Below are 15,157 nucleotides of genomic sequence, written 5' to 3' on the forward strand. Positions count from 1 at the left end.
GGCTGCCTGCCACTGTATGTTTCTTTTTTTTCCTAGTCAGATGTGCAGCACTTTGGTCAACGTGGGTTGTTTTTAAATGTGCTATACAAATAAATTGACTTGACTTGACTTGACTTGGTTGTATAAAGAACCAAGCAGAATAGAGATCTAAAAATGGAAGGTGGAAAGACAAAGACAGAGAGTGAGAATTGATAAGCAGCTAGCATGAGCTACTAAATGAGTACTTTGCTTTTGTTTTCACTAAAGAGAATGATGCCAATTTCACTGTAAAGAAGTAGACCGTAGCAATACTAAATAAGAAACGGATAAAGAGATAGTTATCGAAAAGGGTGCTGACCTCAAAGTAGAAAACAAACCCATCAGTTCCATGCAGGATGAGGGGTAAATTAATGAGAGGAAAGGGCGCAAACTGTTCTGGCTACAATATTCCAAGTATCTTTAGGATTTTGGGAGGATACAAAAGGACTGGAATGTGGCATCTTGGTTTAAAAAAATGCAAGATATGGTGGGAAAACTTACAAACAATAATCCAATATGTTTTCAAATGCTACTTAATGTTGTTTCAGGTAATAAATAAATGTCCGTTTAATTTCATAGGGTATATCACGATTGATTAATTTAATCAAGTTATCTATTGAATTAACAAAGATGATTCATGAGTATATCTGATTGATGTTATGGTCTTTCAAAAAGCATTTGCCAACGTATCACTTTATAGACTTGTTAGTGACAATAATATCTCATATCTTTGGAATGAAAGGGGCAGTATCAGCATGGATATAAAATTGGCTGATGGACAAAAACTGAGAGTAGAAGTGAACAGTTGTCCTTTAAACTGGAACAATGCACAGACTGCATGGTACTTAGATCATTTATTCTTGGCATACATTGGGTAAAAGCTCCCAAAATGCCAGTTGCTGGCTATTTTTTAAGCTTATCTGGTCACTGCCAAGATGCCCCATCTATGTTAGTCCCATTTGCCCACGTTTGTCTCATGGCCCTCTAAACCTGTCCCATCCATGTACCTGTCCAAGTGTCTTCTCAATGCTGTTACAGTACCTACCTCAACTGGCAGCTCATTCCATATACCCACCATCCTGTAAGTGAAAATGTTACCTCTCAGGTTCCCATTAAATCTTGCTCCACTCACCTTTAACCTATTTCCTCCTGTTTTTGGTCCCCTACCCTGGATAAGACTGTGCATTCACCCTACCTGTTCCTCTCATGTTTTTATACAGCTCCATAAGATCATCCCCCAGCCTCCAAGCACCCAGGAATAAAGTCCTACCATACCCAATCGCTCCTTACAGCTTAGGCCCTTGAGTCCGGGCAACATTCCCGTAAATCTTTTCTGCACTCTTTCCAGCTGGGTCCTTGCAGAACTCCCAATGGAATTCAGCATTCACATCATCCAGTGGATCCAGCATCACAAATGTTATCAGTGCATGTTGAACACCATATGAACATAGGCATGAGCAGAAGGATTGGGCTCTCTGGCACAGGAGTGACCTTGAATTTGGCATAATTTCAAAATGTTTGCATCTGGCATTAAGGAAGACATTAAACAATGAGAAATAAACCAATAAACCTACAAGCAGATAGGCTCCTAAAACAATTAAATAGGATAACATTAAATGCACGGAAATCTGAAATGCTACAAAGTGGCAGATGGAATTAGAATAGGCAATAGGAACGAGGCTGTAATTTTAGCATGGCTGCATAAAGAGAGAGGACAAAGGGCGTGTGCACATAAATCTATGATGGAGGCAGAATAAACAGTGGGCAATTAGAGAGAAATATAGATTTTTAAAAATGTATTGTTGTTAGTTTTTTGAAGTGATGTTGTTCAAACAAATAACAACCATATGGGAGTTAAGAATTATGAAAGAAAATGGAGTGGAGGCCAAGATCACATTAGTTACCTTGCTGCATGGCAGAGCAAGCTCAAAGGCCTTTTCAGCCTACTCCTGCTCCTATTTCTTATGTTCTTTCATTCTATTTTTTTCAACAATTAGAATATAAAATTAAAGAGTTAATGCTAAATACCGATTAAGATTTAGTTGGAGATAGACACAAAATGCAGGAGTAACTCAGCGGGACAGGCAGCATCTCTGGAGAGAATGAATGGGTGACGTTTCAGGTCGAGACCCTTCTTGGAGAATTGTGTTCTATTCTGCACAGCAAACCTTGGGCAGGAAATTAAGATATTACAGGAATTGCAGAAACAAATCTGACTGGTGACTGAAAAGAGGAACTTTTGAGTACTGGTGCCTCCTCAGAATAGAGGCAATTTAACAGAAGTATATATTTTAAGGAGTAAATATGGAGAACATCTTTCCTGTGCCAGAATAGTTGATATCCTGATGACACAGATTTAAGACTAAAATAAAAGAGGCGAAACCAGGAAACATATTTTTCACACACTGAATTGCTGCAATTTTCAATGCATGTCAGGAAGGAAGGTGATGACAGCAAGTACAGTATTTCCAAAGAGAGCTGGATTACTATTCCAAGAGGTAAAGCATGCTGAGTGATGAGGGGAGCTACAAAATATTGGGCCATTGGGATAGCCCTACCGAAGGCATTCACAGACATGATGGGTAAAGAGCCTGTGTAGCATTATTTTATGTTATACAGAGAGTTACATTCAAACCAAATTGCTCATCAAATATGAACCATTACATTTAGAATGTAAAACATAGAACAGTACAGCACATGAACAGGTCCTTCAGCCTGTTATCGGGATGCTTCACAGCATTGTTTAGGAAAGAAACTGCAGAGAATTGTAGACGAAGACCATACCATCACACAAATCAACCTCCCTTCCATTGACTCCATTTACTCCTCACACTGCCTCAGAGAGGCCACCAGCATAATCAAGGACGGGTTGCACCCCGGCCAACTCCCTCTTCTCCCCTCTCCCATCAGGCAAGAAGTACAGAAGTTTGAAAATGCACACCTCCAGATTCAGGGACAATTTCTCCCCAGCTGTTATCAGGCAACTAAACCATTCACCCAACAGCTAGAGAGCGGTCCTTAACTACTCACTGCCTAATTGGAGACCCTCACTCAGACTATCTTTATTGGCTTTATCTTGCACTAATCCTTATTCACGTTATTCCCTTTATCGCTTGCCTGTACACCATGGATGGCTCGATTGGAAAGATGCCAATCAGTCTTTCCGCTGACTGATTGGCATGCAACAAAATAAGCTTTTCACTGAATCTCAGTACACTTGACAATAAACTCAACTCAATGTCTGTGCAAACATGGTGCCAAGATCATCTATCTACCTGCACATAACCCATAGCCTTCCATTTACTCACACCATTCTCCATGGAATAGTATACAAATACAAAATAACAAGTTCACATGTTATTGGAGTAGAATTAGGCCATTCGGCCCATCGAATCCACTGCCATTCAATCATGGCTGTTCTCTGCCTACTAATCCCATTTTCCTGCCTTCTCCCCATAACCGTTGACACCTGTTCTAATCAAGAATTTATCTATCTCTGCCTTAAAAATATCCACTGACTTAGCATCCACAGCCCACTGTGGCAATATTCCACAGATTAACCACCCTCTGACTAAAGAAGTTCCTCCTCACCTCCTTTCTAAAAGAGCTCCCTTTAATTCTGTGGTTATGACCTTTGGTACCAGACCCTCCCACCAGTGGAAACATCCTCCCCACATCCACTCTATCTATGCCTTTCATTATTCTGTAAGTTTCAATGAGGTCCGCCCTTAACCTTCTAAACTCCAGCGAGTAGAGGCCCAGTGCTGTCAAGCGCTCATCATATGCTAACCCACTCATTCCTGGAATCATTCTTGTAAACCTCCTGTGGACCCTCTCCAGAGCCAGCACATCCTTCCTCAGATATGTGGCCCAAATTTGCTCACAGTACTTCAAATGTGGCCTGACCAGTGCCTTAGAGCTTCAGCATTACATCTCTGTTTTTGTATTCCAGTCCTCTTGATATAAATGCTAGCATTGAATTTGCCTTCCTTACTACCGATTCGACGTGCAAATTAACTTTTTGGGAATCCTGCACCAGCACTCCCAAGTCCCTTTGCGCCTTCAATTTCTGGATTTTCTCTCCAATTAGAAAATAATCTCTGCTTTATTCTTATTACCAAAATGCATGACTCCATACTTTGCTATACTGAATTTCATCTGCCGCTTCTCTGCCTACACTCCTAACCTGTCCAAGTCCTTCTGCAGAGCCCTTGCTTCTTCCACACTGCCTGCCCCTCCACCAATCTGAGCATATTTTGCAATCTTGTCCACAAAGCCTTCAATCCCCTTATCCAAATCATTAATATACAACGTGGAGAGAAGCGGCCCCTTCACCGATCCTTGCGGAACTCCACTAGTCACTGGCAGCCAATCTGAAAAAGCGCCTTTTATTGCCACTCTTTGCCTTCTGCCATCCAGCCAACCCGCTATTCATGCTAGTATCTTGCTTTCAATACCATGGGCTCTCATCATCCCTCGCAGACTGACATCCTGCACCTTAATGAAGGCCCTCTGAAAATCTAGATAAACAACGTCTGCAGCTTCCCCTCTGTCTGTCCTGCTACTAACTTCCTCAAAGAACTCCTACAGTTCCTCAAAGAACTCCAGAGGTACTACCTCCAATACTTCCATATTATTAAGATGGAATTAGAAACTGTATATCACAATAATCATAAGCGCCAGGCTTGTCCTGACAAACTGCTTGTACAATAACATTATTACAAAAACATAAAGAAGCATTGGAGACAACTCTAAAGCTTCCTCTTTGTCTCTACCGACTCTTAGAAGGCCTTTCACTTTTTTCTTTATATTCTTGTCAGAAATAACATAATTCAGAGAAAGGCCTGAAAATCAAATAAGTTATCCAAAAATATCCAAATAAGGAATCCAAAGAGATTGTGCAAGTACATTAAGGGGAAAAGAATGACCAGCAAAAGAATATGGCCCTTAAAGGGAACTTCCCTGAGTTCCCTTCCATGGCCCTTGAAGGGAACTCGGGGAAGTTATAAGTAACATTTTGAAAGGGATTCCACAATGTAAATGAGGAGGTGCTGGAGATTTAACATGCCTAACGATAGATAAATCCCTGGGACCTGAAAACATTGTGGAAGGCTAGGGAAGAAATTGTGGGACACCTGGCAAAGATATTTGTTTCACTGAAAGGCATGGGTGAGGTCCTGGAAGCCTTTTTCTGGCCTTCATACGAGTATAGAATTGGAAATATATTCTCACCGTTCTTGATATCAATGTACTTTGTCAATAAAGGTTCATCAATTTTGTGGGCTTTATCTAATTTCCTCAGTTATAAAGTAGCCTATTCAACGTACCAACAAGACAATATATGTGATTTTTAAAAACTAAAATTCCCAGGTACGCAAATTACAATGTAAGTATCATGGTGCTCCATGCTTTACCTGGGACTTACACAGACTGAAACCTCTTAAGAATTAATTCTTTACTGCAATATTGACACAATTATTCTTGCAATTCTGATATTTATAAAGGATCAAGTGGGTTTTTCAAACTTGTCGCTCAACTAATGTGGCTATACTGCTGCCCTTGATATTTAAGTGATTCATTAACTGCTTGAGAAGTGTTTGAAACACATTATTAAGAATGGATTGCTTTGTGTCAAGCATACCATTGAATATAATCACTTGCTTTAAAATCACCATTCTGATAGTGAAGTGTAAAACCCTAAATGAAAGGACGTGCTGCATATATAAAGACGGGTCACTTTAATTGCAATGGTAAAATTGAAAAGGGTTGGATCGTTCTCTTTAAACTAGAGCAAGCCGAGAAGGTTTTTAATAAAAAGGTTCAAGATCATAAGGAATCCAGAAAAAAAAAGGAAACTAAATTACATCGACAGAAGGTTTGGGAATCGGAGAATACAAGTGCTGAACTGCCAGCATTTTCTGTCAAATGTGCCAGCAAGTTCAGTAAGTCTGCAAACGCCTGCCTATGTACAGCAATGGAAGGCAGCTGTTTGCAACAATTTCTTGACTGTGTTGTGACACCAGATTCATAGAATCATACAGCATGTAAACAGGCCCTTCAGCCCACTTTGCCCTTGTAAAGTAAGATGCTCCATCGAAGCAAAACCCATTTACCCACCTTTGGCAATATCCCTCTAAATTTTTCCTATCCATGTACCTCGCCAAATGTCTTTTAAATGTTGTCTTAACTACATCCTCTGGTAGTTTGTTCCATTTACCCACCATTCTCTGTGTGAAAAAATTGCCTCTCAGTTTTATAATTAAATCTTTTGTCTATCTCCTTAAACCTATGGCCTTTAGTTATTGAATCCCCTGCCCTGGGAAAAAGACTCCACGAATTCACTCTATTTATTCCCCTCATGATTTTCTACACTCCTCATTTCTCAGTGAGACAAGATCTCTCCTCAGCCTCCTGCATTCCAAAGAATAAAGTCCTAGCCTGCCCAATATATCCCTATGTCTCAGGCCATTGTGTCTGGCAATATCTTCATAGAACTGAATCCAGCAGTTACCAATTATACAAATTCCCAACAAATTACGTTGGATAATCTACTGAAAACCTTATGTCATGTTGGCTTCGCTCCGACTTCATAGGTTTCGATGGAAAAAAGCGGCAGTCAGGATTAAACACAAACGATAATATTTTTAGAAAATTTTAATCTATTTGTGTAGTCATACGTTTTCAGATGATTTACTTTATATCACTCCTACATCTGCTAAGTAATCTAACAATCTCTAACATGTTGAGAATAAGATTGACTGCAAAACCCTATTATTAATCCATTATAAATATATCCCGGTAAATTATACCTGTTGATTATGCACTTTTAGATTGTCCAAATTACCCAAAATTGTAAGATTTTTTGATGAATTGTTTAGCCATTTAAAAAATAAACCACCTATCAAGATTTTTATTAACCTTTTAAAACTTGAGAGAATCAACTTCATCTCAGAAGACTATAAGCAATATCTCTTCAAATCCTTTCTGGATAATGCAATACAGTATCTTGAAACTGGATTCATATCCACAACATGGGATGTGTTCTTGGAAATCTCAGACAACATAAAATTCATCACCTGTCTGGATATTTTTCTTTACCAACAAAATAACTTTTCATATATTACCAGCACCAAGCACCATTTAACATTTATCTCCTTCAGCATAAATCTTTAAGCTTTCTTAAACATCGTGAAAAAAAAACCTATTGTAAGCATAACAAATGCTCAAAGGCTCCAAGTAATTATAAAATCATTTATCAGTACTAAATCTTCAATGAAATTAATGTTCTAAAAATAATCACAAATTCAGTCTAGAAAATGTAACAGCATTTGTGCTCGGAATCAGCTAGATAGCACAGTTCCATAAACATTTATGCTGCACAACCTACTTCATTATCACATCACCTGCAGATCACTATGTGTTTGCAAGCACAAGATGCTCAATGAACCTTTGGACTTTAGGGGAAATGAATATAACACCTAGCAAAAGAAAAGTACAAACAGATTATGAAATAGAGCACTATTTATAATACCTATGAAACAGACCGACATGTTTTACTCATGACTTTCATTGCTCACAGATTAGAAGGCCAATTTCTCTCATCTTCTTTTAATAAGAAGCATCAAGCTGTTCCCATTAACTATCCTTCAATGTTAGGCATCATGAGACACAATCCTGATATGAATTTCATGTGTTAAAATCCCAAAGGCATACAACTACATTGTCTCATTTTCCAATAGACATTAATCACTGAATTCAATTTCAAAGTCCCTCACTGAATAACTGTGGAAGTTGTTTCTGTTGGTGTTAGTAATACAATAATCTCACAAATATAAATAACACATAACGGGGAAAAAGCCATTCCTGCCAGGGCCACAACTGTGCTGATGAGCAACAGCAGGAGAGCACAGCTGGTGTTGCAGACACCCTGAGGTTTGACCCAAAGGACAGGGGCACAAGATGTCATTGCATAACCAATTAAGCCATAACATTCACGAGCACCAACTTACCTGCTCACTTTCCCTCAAGTTAAATATATCAGTTGTCAATAACACCCATGAACAATTTCAAACTCAGTCAAAATTGTCTCAATTTTAAGGCCAAATAGGAGCCTGGGAAATAATTATAAATGTGACATCATGGCAAAAGACAGTGTTCCCCAGGAAGTGTGTCTTTAATTTGTCAGGATGGTCTCCTGCCTTATGAGGTGCTAAAATGGATAATCTTTCACTCAGCTATTTCAATTCCTGCATTTATAAATAGAAAAGGTTGCACTCAGTTTTGTTGATAGTGGCTGACTGAGGTGGGTCGAATGCAACAACTGTGCACTTATTTCTGCACAGCGTTTTGGCGACAGAGGGTGTTTGATGTCCAAGATCTCAGATCTGTTACCAAGCTTAATGTATCTGGTAGCAGTGATCCCCGCCCGGCAATATGATTTCAAGACTTAGAATGCTTTCAGTCGGCACCACAAGGCAACGTAAAGACCCTACCGACACTCTCTCCACAAAAACCTCTAGGATAGTAAGTAAATTTCAGTGTCCTCTCCCAGGCTAACATCCCAGCTTTGAGGGAGGCCTCCTTACACTGATTTTTTTAGATTTAGAGATACAGCGCAGAAACAGGACCTTCGGCCCACCGGGTCTGCGCCGCCCAGCGAAACCTGCACACTAACACTATCCTACACCCACTAGGGACAATTTTTACATTTGCCCAGCCAATTAACCTACATACCTGTACGTCTTTGGAGTGTGGGAGGAAACCGAAGATCTCGGCGAAAACCCACGCAGGTCACGGGGAGAACGTACAAACTCCGTACAGATGGCGCCCGTAGTCAGGATCGAACCCAAGTCTCCGGCGCTGCATTCGCTGTAAGGCAGCAACTCTACCGCTGCGCCACCATGCCGAGGAGATTTGTCTCCTCGGGTCAGGTCATGGAATTTGATTGCCTGTCATCGCCATCCATAAACAGGCACTCTATTCTGTGCTCTGAGGAGGAAGAAATTACTTGGTGGACAGAGGAAACAATCAATGAATGTCTTCAAAGCGCTCTTCAAAAATAAAACATCTTAACTGATTCGGAGGAATTCCCAGGAAGACTCAAAATGGAGAAAGACATGTACTCCAGTACATGTAACAGAAGTACAATGAAAGGATGAATGGAGTGCACAACCTCACTCTATACTGACCATAGATAGTGGATACATTTATGGAATCAGGAACTGAGTAACTGACTTGTTCTTTTCGTCACTGTATTGATAAGAGTTGTGGAGAGTCACAGCAAGGTAACGGGCCCTTCAACCCACCAAGTACATGTCAACCATCAACCACCCATATACATTAATTCTTCAACAACCCCATTTTCAATTTCCCCCACATTCTCGTGTACTCCCCCAGATTCTACCACACATCTATGCACTAAAGGCAATTTACAATAGTGAATTAACTCTGCAATCCGCACATCTTTGGGATGTGAGAGGAAACCATATCAGCCTTTTCTTGAAGTTGTTGGTGTATGTAGGGAGGAACTGTTTCATTATCTGAGAATTGGGAATAGACCATTACATGCATATTACATGCTCCATTGTAATGGAGGGAAGATCATTGATGAAGTGGCTCCATTTACCTAGCCTAAGATTACAGATCTGAGGATCTCTTGCTGTTATGACCTGAGATTATGGAATACACCAACAAACAACCATTTTTTTAAGATAAACACGCTTTGAACTCGTGCAAATGTTCCCCTTGATTTCCACTAAGTGCAATTCGTTAGGCGTTCTTGATGCTTTGGCTGATGTCAAATCCTTTTCACTCCAACTCCGGATGTCAGGTCATAGGCACATAGATACGTAGATACATAGACAAATAGGTGCAGGAGTAGGCCATTCAGCCCTACGAGCCAGCACCGCCATTCACTATGATCATGGCTGACTATCCACAACCCCGTCCCTGCCTTCTCCCCATATGCCTTGACTCTGCTATCTTTAACAGCTCTATCCAACTCTCTCTTTAAAGCATCCAGAGAATTGGCCTCCACTGCCTTCTGAGGCAGAGAATTCCACAGATTCACAACTCTCTTGGTGAAAAAGATCTTCCTCATCTCAGTTCTAAATGGTCTACCTCTTATTCTTAAACTATGGCCCCTGGTTCTGGACTCCCCCAACACCGGGAATATGTTTCCTGCCTCTAGTGTGTCCAATCCCTTAAATAATCTTATACGTTTCAATAAGATCCCCTCTCATCCTCCTAAATTCCAGTGTATACAAACCTAGGTGCTCCAGTCTTTCAACATAGGACAGTCCCAGTATCCCAGGAATTAACCTCGTAAACCTACGCAGCACTCCCTCAAAAGCAAGAATGTCCTTCCTCAAATTTGAAGACCAAAACTGCACACAATACTCCAGGTGTGGTTGGGCCCTGTACAACTGCAGAAGGGCCTCTTTGCTCCGATACTCAACTCCTCTTGTTATGAAGGTCAACATGCCATTAGTTTTCTTCACTGCCTGCTGTACCTGCATGCTTGCTTTCAGTGACTGATGAACAAGCACACCCAGATCTCGTTGTACTTCCCCTTTTCCAAACCTGACACCATTCAGATAATAATCTGCCTTCCTGTTCTTGCCACCAAAGTGAGGAATATCCACATTAACTACTATTAAGAGTAGAGTTAATCCCTACTCTTTGTTTCCTGTCTGCCAACCAATTTTCTATCCATGTCAGTACCCTACCCCCAATACCATGTGCTCTAATTTTGCCCACTAATCTCCTATGTGGGACCTTATCAAAGGCTTTCTGAAAGTCTAGGTAACATTGAAACATAGAAACATAGAAACATAGAAAATAGTTGCAGGAGTAGGCCATTCGGCCCTTCGAGCCTGCACCGCCATTCAATATGATCATGGCTGATCATCCAACTCAGTATCCCGTACCTGCCTTCTCTCCATACCCCCTGATCCCTTTAGCCACAAGGGCCACATCTAACTCCCTCTTAAATATAGCCAATGCACTGGCCTCAACTACCTTCTGTGGCAGAGAATTCCACGGATTCACCACTCTCTATGTAAAAAAAAAACGTTCTCATCTCGGTCCTAAAAGACTTCCCCCTTATCCTTAAACTGTGACCCCTTGTTCTGGACTTCCCCAACATCGGAAACAACCTTCCTGCATCTAGCCTGTCCAACCCCTTAAGAATTTTGTAAGTTTCTATAAGATCCCCCCTCAATCTTCTAAATTCCAACTACATCCTCTGGCTCCCCTTCTCCATTTTCCTAGTTACATCCTCAAAAAATTCCAGAAGATTAGTCAAGAATGACTAATTTCCCCTTCGTAAATCCATGCTGACTCGGACCGATCCGGTTACTGCTATCCAAATGTGCCGCTATTTCATCTTTTATAATTGACTCCAGCATCTTCCCAACCACCGATGTCAGTCTAACTGGTCTATAATTCCCTGTTTACTCTCTCCCTCCTTTCTTAAAAAATGGGATAACATTAGCAACCCTCCAATCCACAGGAACTAATCCTGAATCTATAGAACATTGGAAAATGATCACCAATGTGTCCACGATTTCTAGAGCCACTTCCTTAAGTACCCTGGGATGCAGACCATTGGGCCCTGGGGATTAATCATCCTTCAGTCCCATCAGTCTACACAACACCATTTCCTGCCTAATGTGAATTTCCTTCAGTTCTTCCGTCACCGTAGGTACTCTGGCCACTAGTACATCTGGGAGATTGTTTGTATCTTCCTTAGTGAAGACAGATGCAAAGTACCGGTTCAACTCGTCTGCCATTTCCTTGTTCCCCATAAAAAATTCACCTGTTTCTGTCTTCAAGGAACCCACATTTGTCTTAACTATTTTTTTCCTCTTCACATAGCTAAAGAAGCTTTTACTATTCTCCTTTATATTCTTGGCTAGCTTCCCCTCATACCTCATCTTTACTCTCCATATTGCCTTTTTAGTTATCTTCTATTGCTCTTTAAAAGTTTCCCAATCCTCTGGCTTCCGGCTCATCTTTGATATGTTATACTTCTCTTTTATCTTTGTACTGTCCTTGACTTCCCTTGTCCGCCACGGTCGCCTCTTACTCCCCTTAGAATCTTTCTTCCTCTTTGGAATGAACTGATCCTGCACCCTCTATATTATTCCCAGAAATACCTGCCATTGTTGTTCCACTGTCATCCCTGCTAGGGTCTCTTTCCAGTCAACTTGGACAGCTTCTCCCTCATACCTCCATAGTACCCTTTGCTCAACTGTAATACTGACACTTCCGATTTTCCCTTCTTCCTCTCAAATTGTAGATTAAAACATCATATTATGATCACTACCTCCAAATGGCTCCTTTACCTTGAGTTCCCTTATGAAATCCAGTTGATTACACGACACTAAATCCAGAATTGCCTTCTCAATGGTAGGCTCCAGTACAAACTGCTCTAAGAATCCATCTCGGAGGCACTCCACAAACTCCCTTTCAAATCACCCTGCATCCACTCTCATCCTTCTAAATTCCAGTGAATACAAGCCCAGTTGACCCATTCTTTCATCATAAGACAGTCCCTTCATCCCGGGAATTAACCTCGTGAGCCTATGCTGCACTCCCTCAATAGCAAGAATATCCTTCCTCAAATTAGGAGACCAAACCTGCACACAATACTCCAGGTGTGGTCTCACCAGGGCCCTGTACAACTGCAGAAGGACCTATTTTCTCCTATACTCAACTCCTCTCGTTATAAAGGACAACATGCCATTAGCTTTCTTCACTGCCTGTTATATCTGCATGCTCACTTTCAGTGACTGATGTACAAGGACACCCAGGTCTCGTACTTCCCCTTTTCTTAACCTGACACCGTTCAGATAATAATCTGCCTTCCCGTTCTTGCCACCAAAGTGGATAACCTCACATTTATCTACATTATACTGCATCTGCCATGCATCTGCCCACTCACTCAACCTCTTCAAGTCCAGGTACACTACATCCACTGGCCCTCCCTTGTCTATTTTACTTGTCTTTGTTTGGACCAAGGGTGCAATGAGTTTCTATAGAAAACTAAGCAGCAATTAGTAAGTTATTTATGGGTGAATGTTCCTTGGTGGTACCTTTGAAAACATCTTCAATTTCCACATCATTGGGTTGCTCGTAGTGTGGTAACTGGCCGAATTGACCATATTCTGCTCGTTATGCGTAGGAAACTGTTCACTTTGCTAGGTCGAACACTGGTTTGCAGCTATACCAGAAGAGCTTGGTTGGAGTCTTGGCTAGTTCTGAGGCAAAATACGTAAGTACAACAGCCAGAATGTCATTGCTTTCTTTCATGCAATGTACTCAGCTGTTTTTTGAAGAAAATCAAAAGGAGCTGAAAATTGGTTTCTGCACTGATTAGGTCTTTTCAGGGAGAGATTGAATGCATCTTTCACATGGCACATGTAGTTAAAGAGAGTTGCAAGCACATCTGCCTTGTCTTTTGTGACAATATTCTGGCTCCATTATCACAGAGGACCAGTATTCAAGAAACATGTTCCTCTCGTTGTTTAATTGCCACACCTTCCACAGCTAGTCTCAGCTGCCTGTATTTGGTCCATATCCCTCTAAACCTGTCCTATCCATGTACCTGTCTAAATATTTCTTAAACATTGCAATAGTACTTCCCTCAACTATCTCCACCAGCAACTCGTTCCATGCACCCACCCCTCTTTGTGTGATAAAGTTACTCCTCAGGTTCCTATTAAATCTTTTAAAATCTTTCTACACAACCTTACACAAACTATGGTTTAGTTAGTTTGACATTTAACGAAGGTTTCTCATTTGACTTGATGGTAATGGTTTAGCAGCTGGAGCATTAGACGCCCAGGTTTGAGGTGTTAGATCTGTTCTGAATCTATCCCATTTCAGCACCATCATGGTGCCACACCACACAATGGGCAGTATGGTCACTGCATGACTCCAAGCACTCCACTCGAGCAGTGCAGTGATCATTCCATTGCTTAATTAATCCAATACCTTTGTACATCTGCAACGAACAGATTTATTAGGATGAGGTCAAGTATGTTGTATCTTCAGGTTTGTTCTCATTACATGCCACAAACCCAAGCCCGCAAGACATTGGCTATTTCATCCTATTGCTTCATGAGTCTATGGAACGTCTCTGTAACCCGAGATTGGTGAAGGGAATTTGCAGAGCTTGGATAGCTGGGTTTGCCCTTGTAATATCTGAAAACACGAGTTGGCTTGTTGGTTCTATACCAGATAGATTTTCAGAGCAGTTTTAACAAAATTAAATGGTCATTTGAAGGTAGGTAAGGGTAAAGCACATCGTGTCTGGGATCTCATACTGGGTAGAGACGACACACATATTTCGTTCCCTAAAGGTTATCGGTTCATAAGGTGCTTCTTTTTAACCACAATGTGAAATATTGCCATTAACCCTCACCCAAGCCTCGCTACTCGAAGTAATCACACACCGTTATTAAAACTATTGACAAGGCAGTTGTTTTTTTCCCTTTAAAAGAAACTTAAAAGACTGAATACGATGAAAACTTGTGAAAGTGAAGCTAGTTGATGCTGCATGGTCTTACCTTCGGGATTGGAGCTGACGAAGACCTTGATGCTCCTGCTGCCCGGGAGATACTGAGGGAGAGCGGCCACAGCTCCAGCCAGAGCCGCCCTGCGGAGCGCCGAGTCCCGGGGAGAGGGGAGCCGGGAGCCTGGCACCGACCACATCAACATGTTGGCCGCAATAGAGAGATGGGGGGGGGATGTATGAGAGATGTAGTAAAGGGAGCTACAGGGCTCAGCGAGAGCGCTGGCAGTAGCTGGGACTGGGAGCGTCTGCCAGCCGCCAGCCACCAGCCGCCAGCCAGAGACACAACAGGTCTGGGGCTCTGAGCCTCACATCACATCACATCACTGCGGCTGCAGCAACACAAACAAATTCACAATTATCATCGGCGGGCGGCCGGGCGATTCAGGGCAAAGTCTCGGGTTCAAAACACGAGGGCGCAAACCCACCGCGTAAATAAATCTGTTTCCCTTTAGAGATAACTTCGTTCAGGTTTTAAAAGTACTTTTTTGGGGGGGAAGTGAAGAATGTAAGTGGAAGGCGATAGGGGTGGCCTGGCTGGGCTGGGGTGGGGTCACCTCA

At 41.6% G+C, this 15,157-nt stretch overlaps 1 protein-coding gene across 4 annotated transcripts in view; it reads right to left on the reverse strand.

Annotated features, from left to right (window-relative positions):
• nwd2 (NACHT and WD repeat domain containing 2) overlaps positions 1-15,127 on the reverse strand; it is a 115,457-nt gene extending 100,330 nt beyond the window's left edge. For all 4 annotated transcript variants that reach the window (XR_013547306.1, XR_013547307.1, XR_013547303.1 and 1 more), the window contains exon 1: positions 14,592-15,127. Coding sequence is in view for 1 of the 4 variants with exons in the window: in XM_078400095.1 (XP_078256221.1) it covers positions 14,592-14,742 (151 nt within the window). In the remaining 3 variants the exon portion in view is untranslated. The remainder of the gene's footprint in view (positions 1-14,591) is intronic.
• Between the last annotated feature and the right edge of the window lie 30 nt (positions 15,128-15,157).

Source organism: Rhinoraja longicauda, chromosome 1 (genome assembly GCF_053455715.1).
Source record: "Rhinoraja longicauda isolate Sanriku21f chromosome 1, sRhiLon1.1, whole genome shotgun sequence".
Classification (NCBI taxonomy): domain Eukaryota; kingdom Metazoa; phylum Chordata; class Chondrichthyes; order Rajiformes; family Arhynchobatidae; genus Rhinoraja; species Rhinoraja longicauda.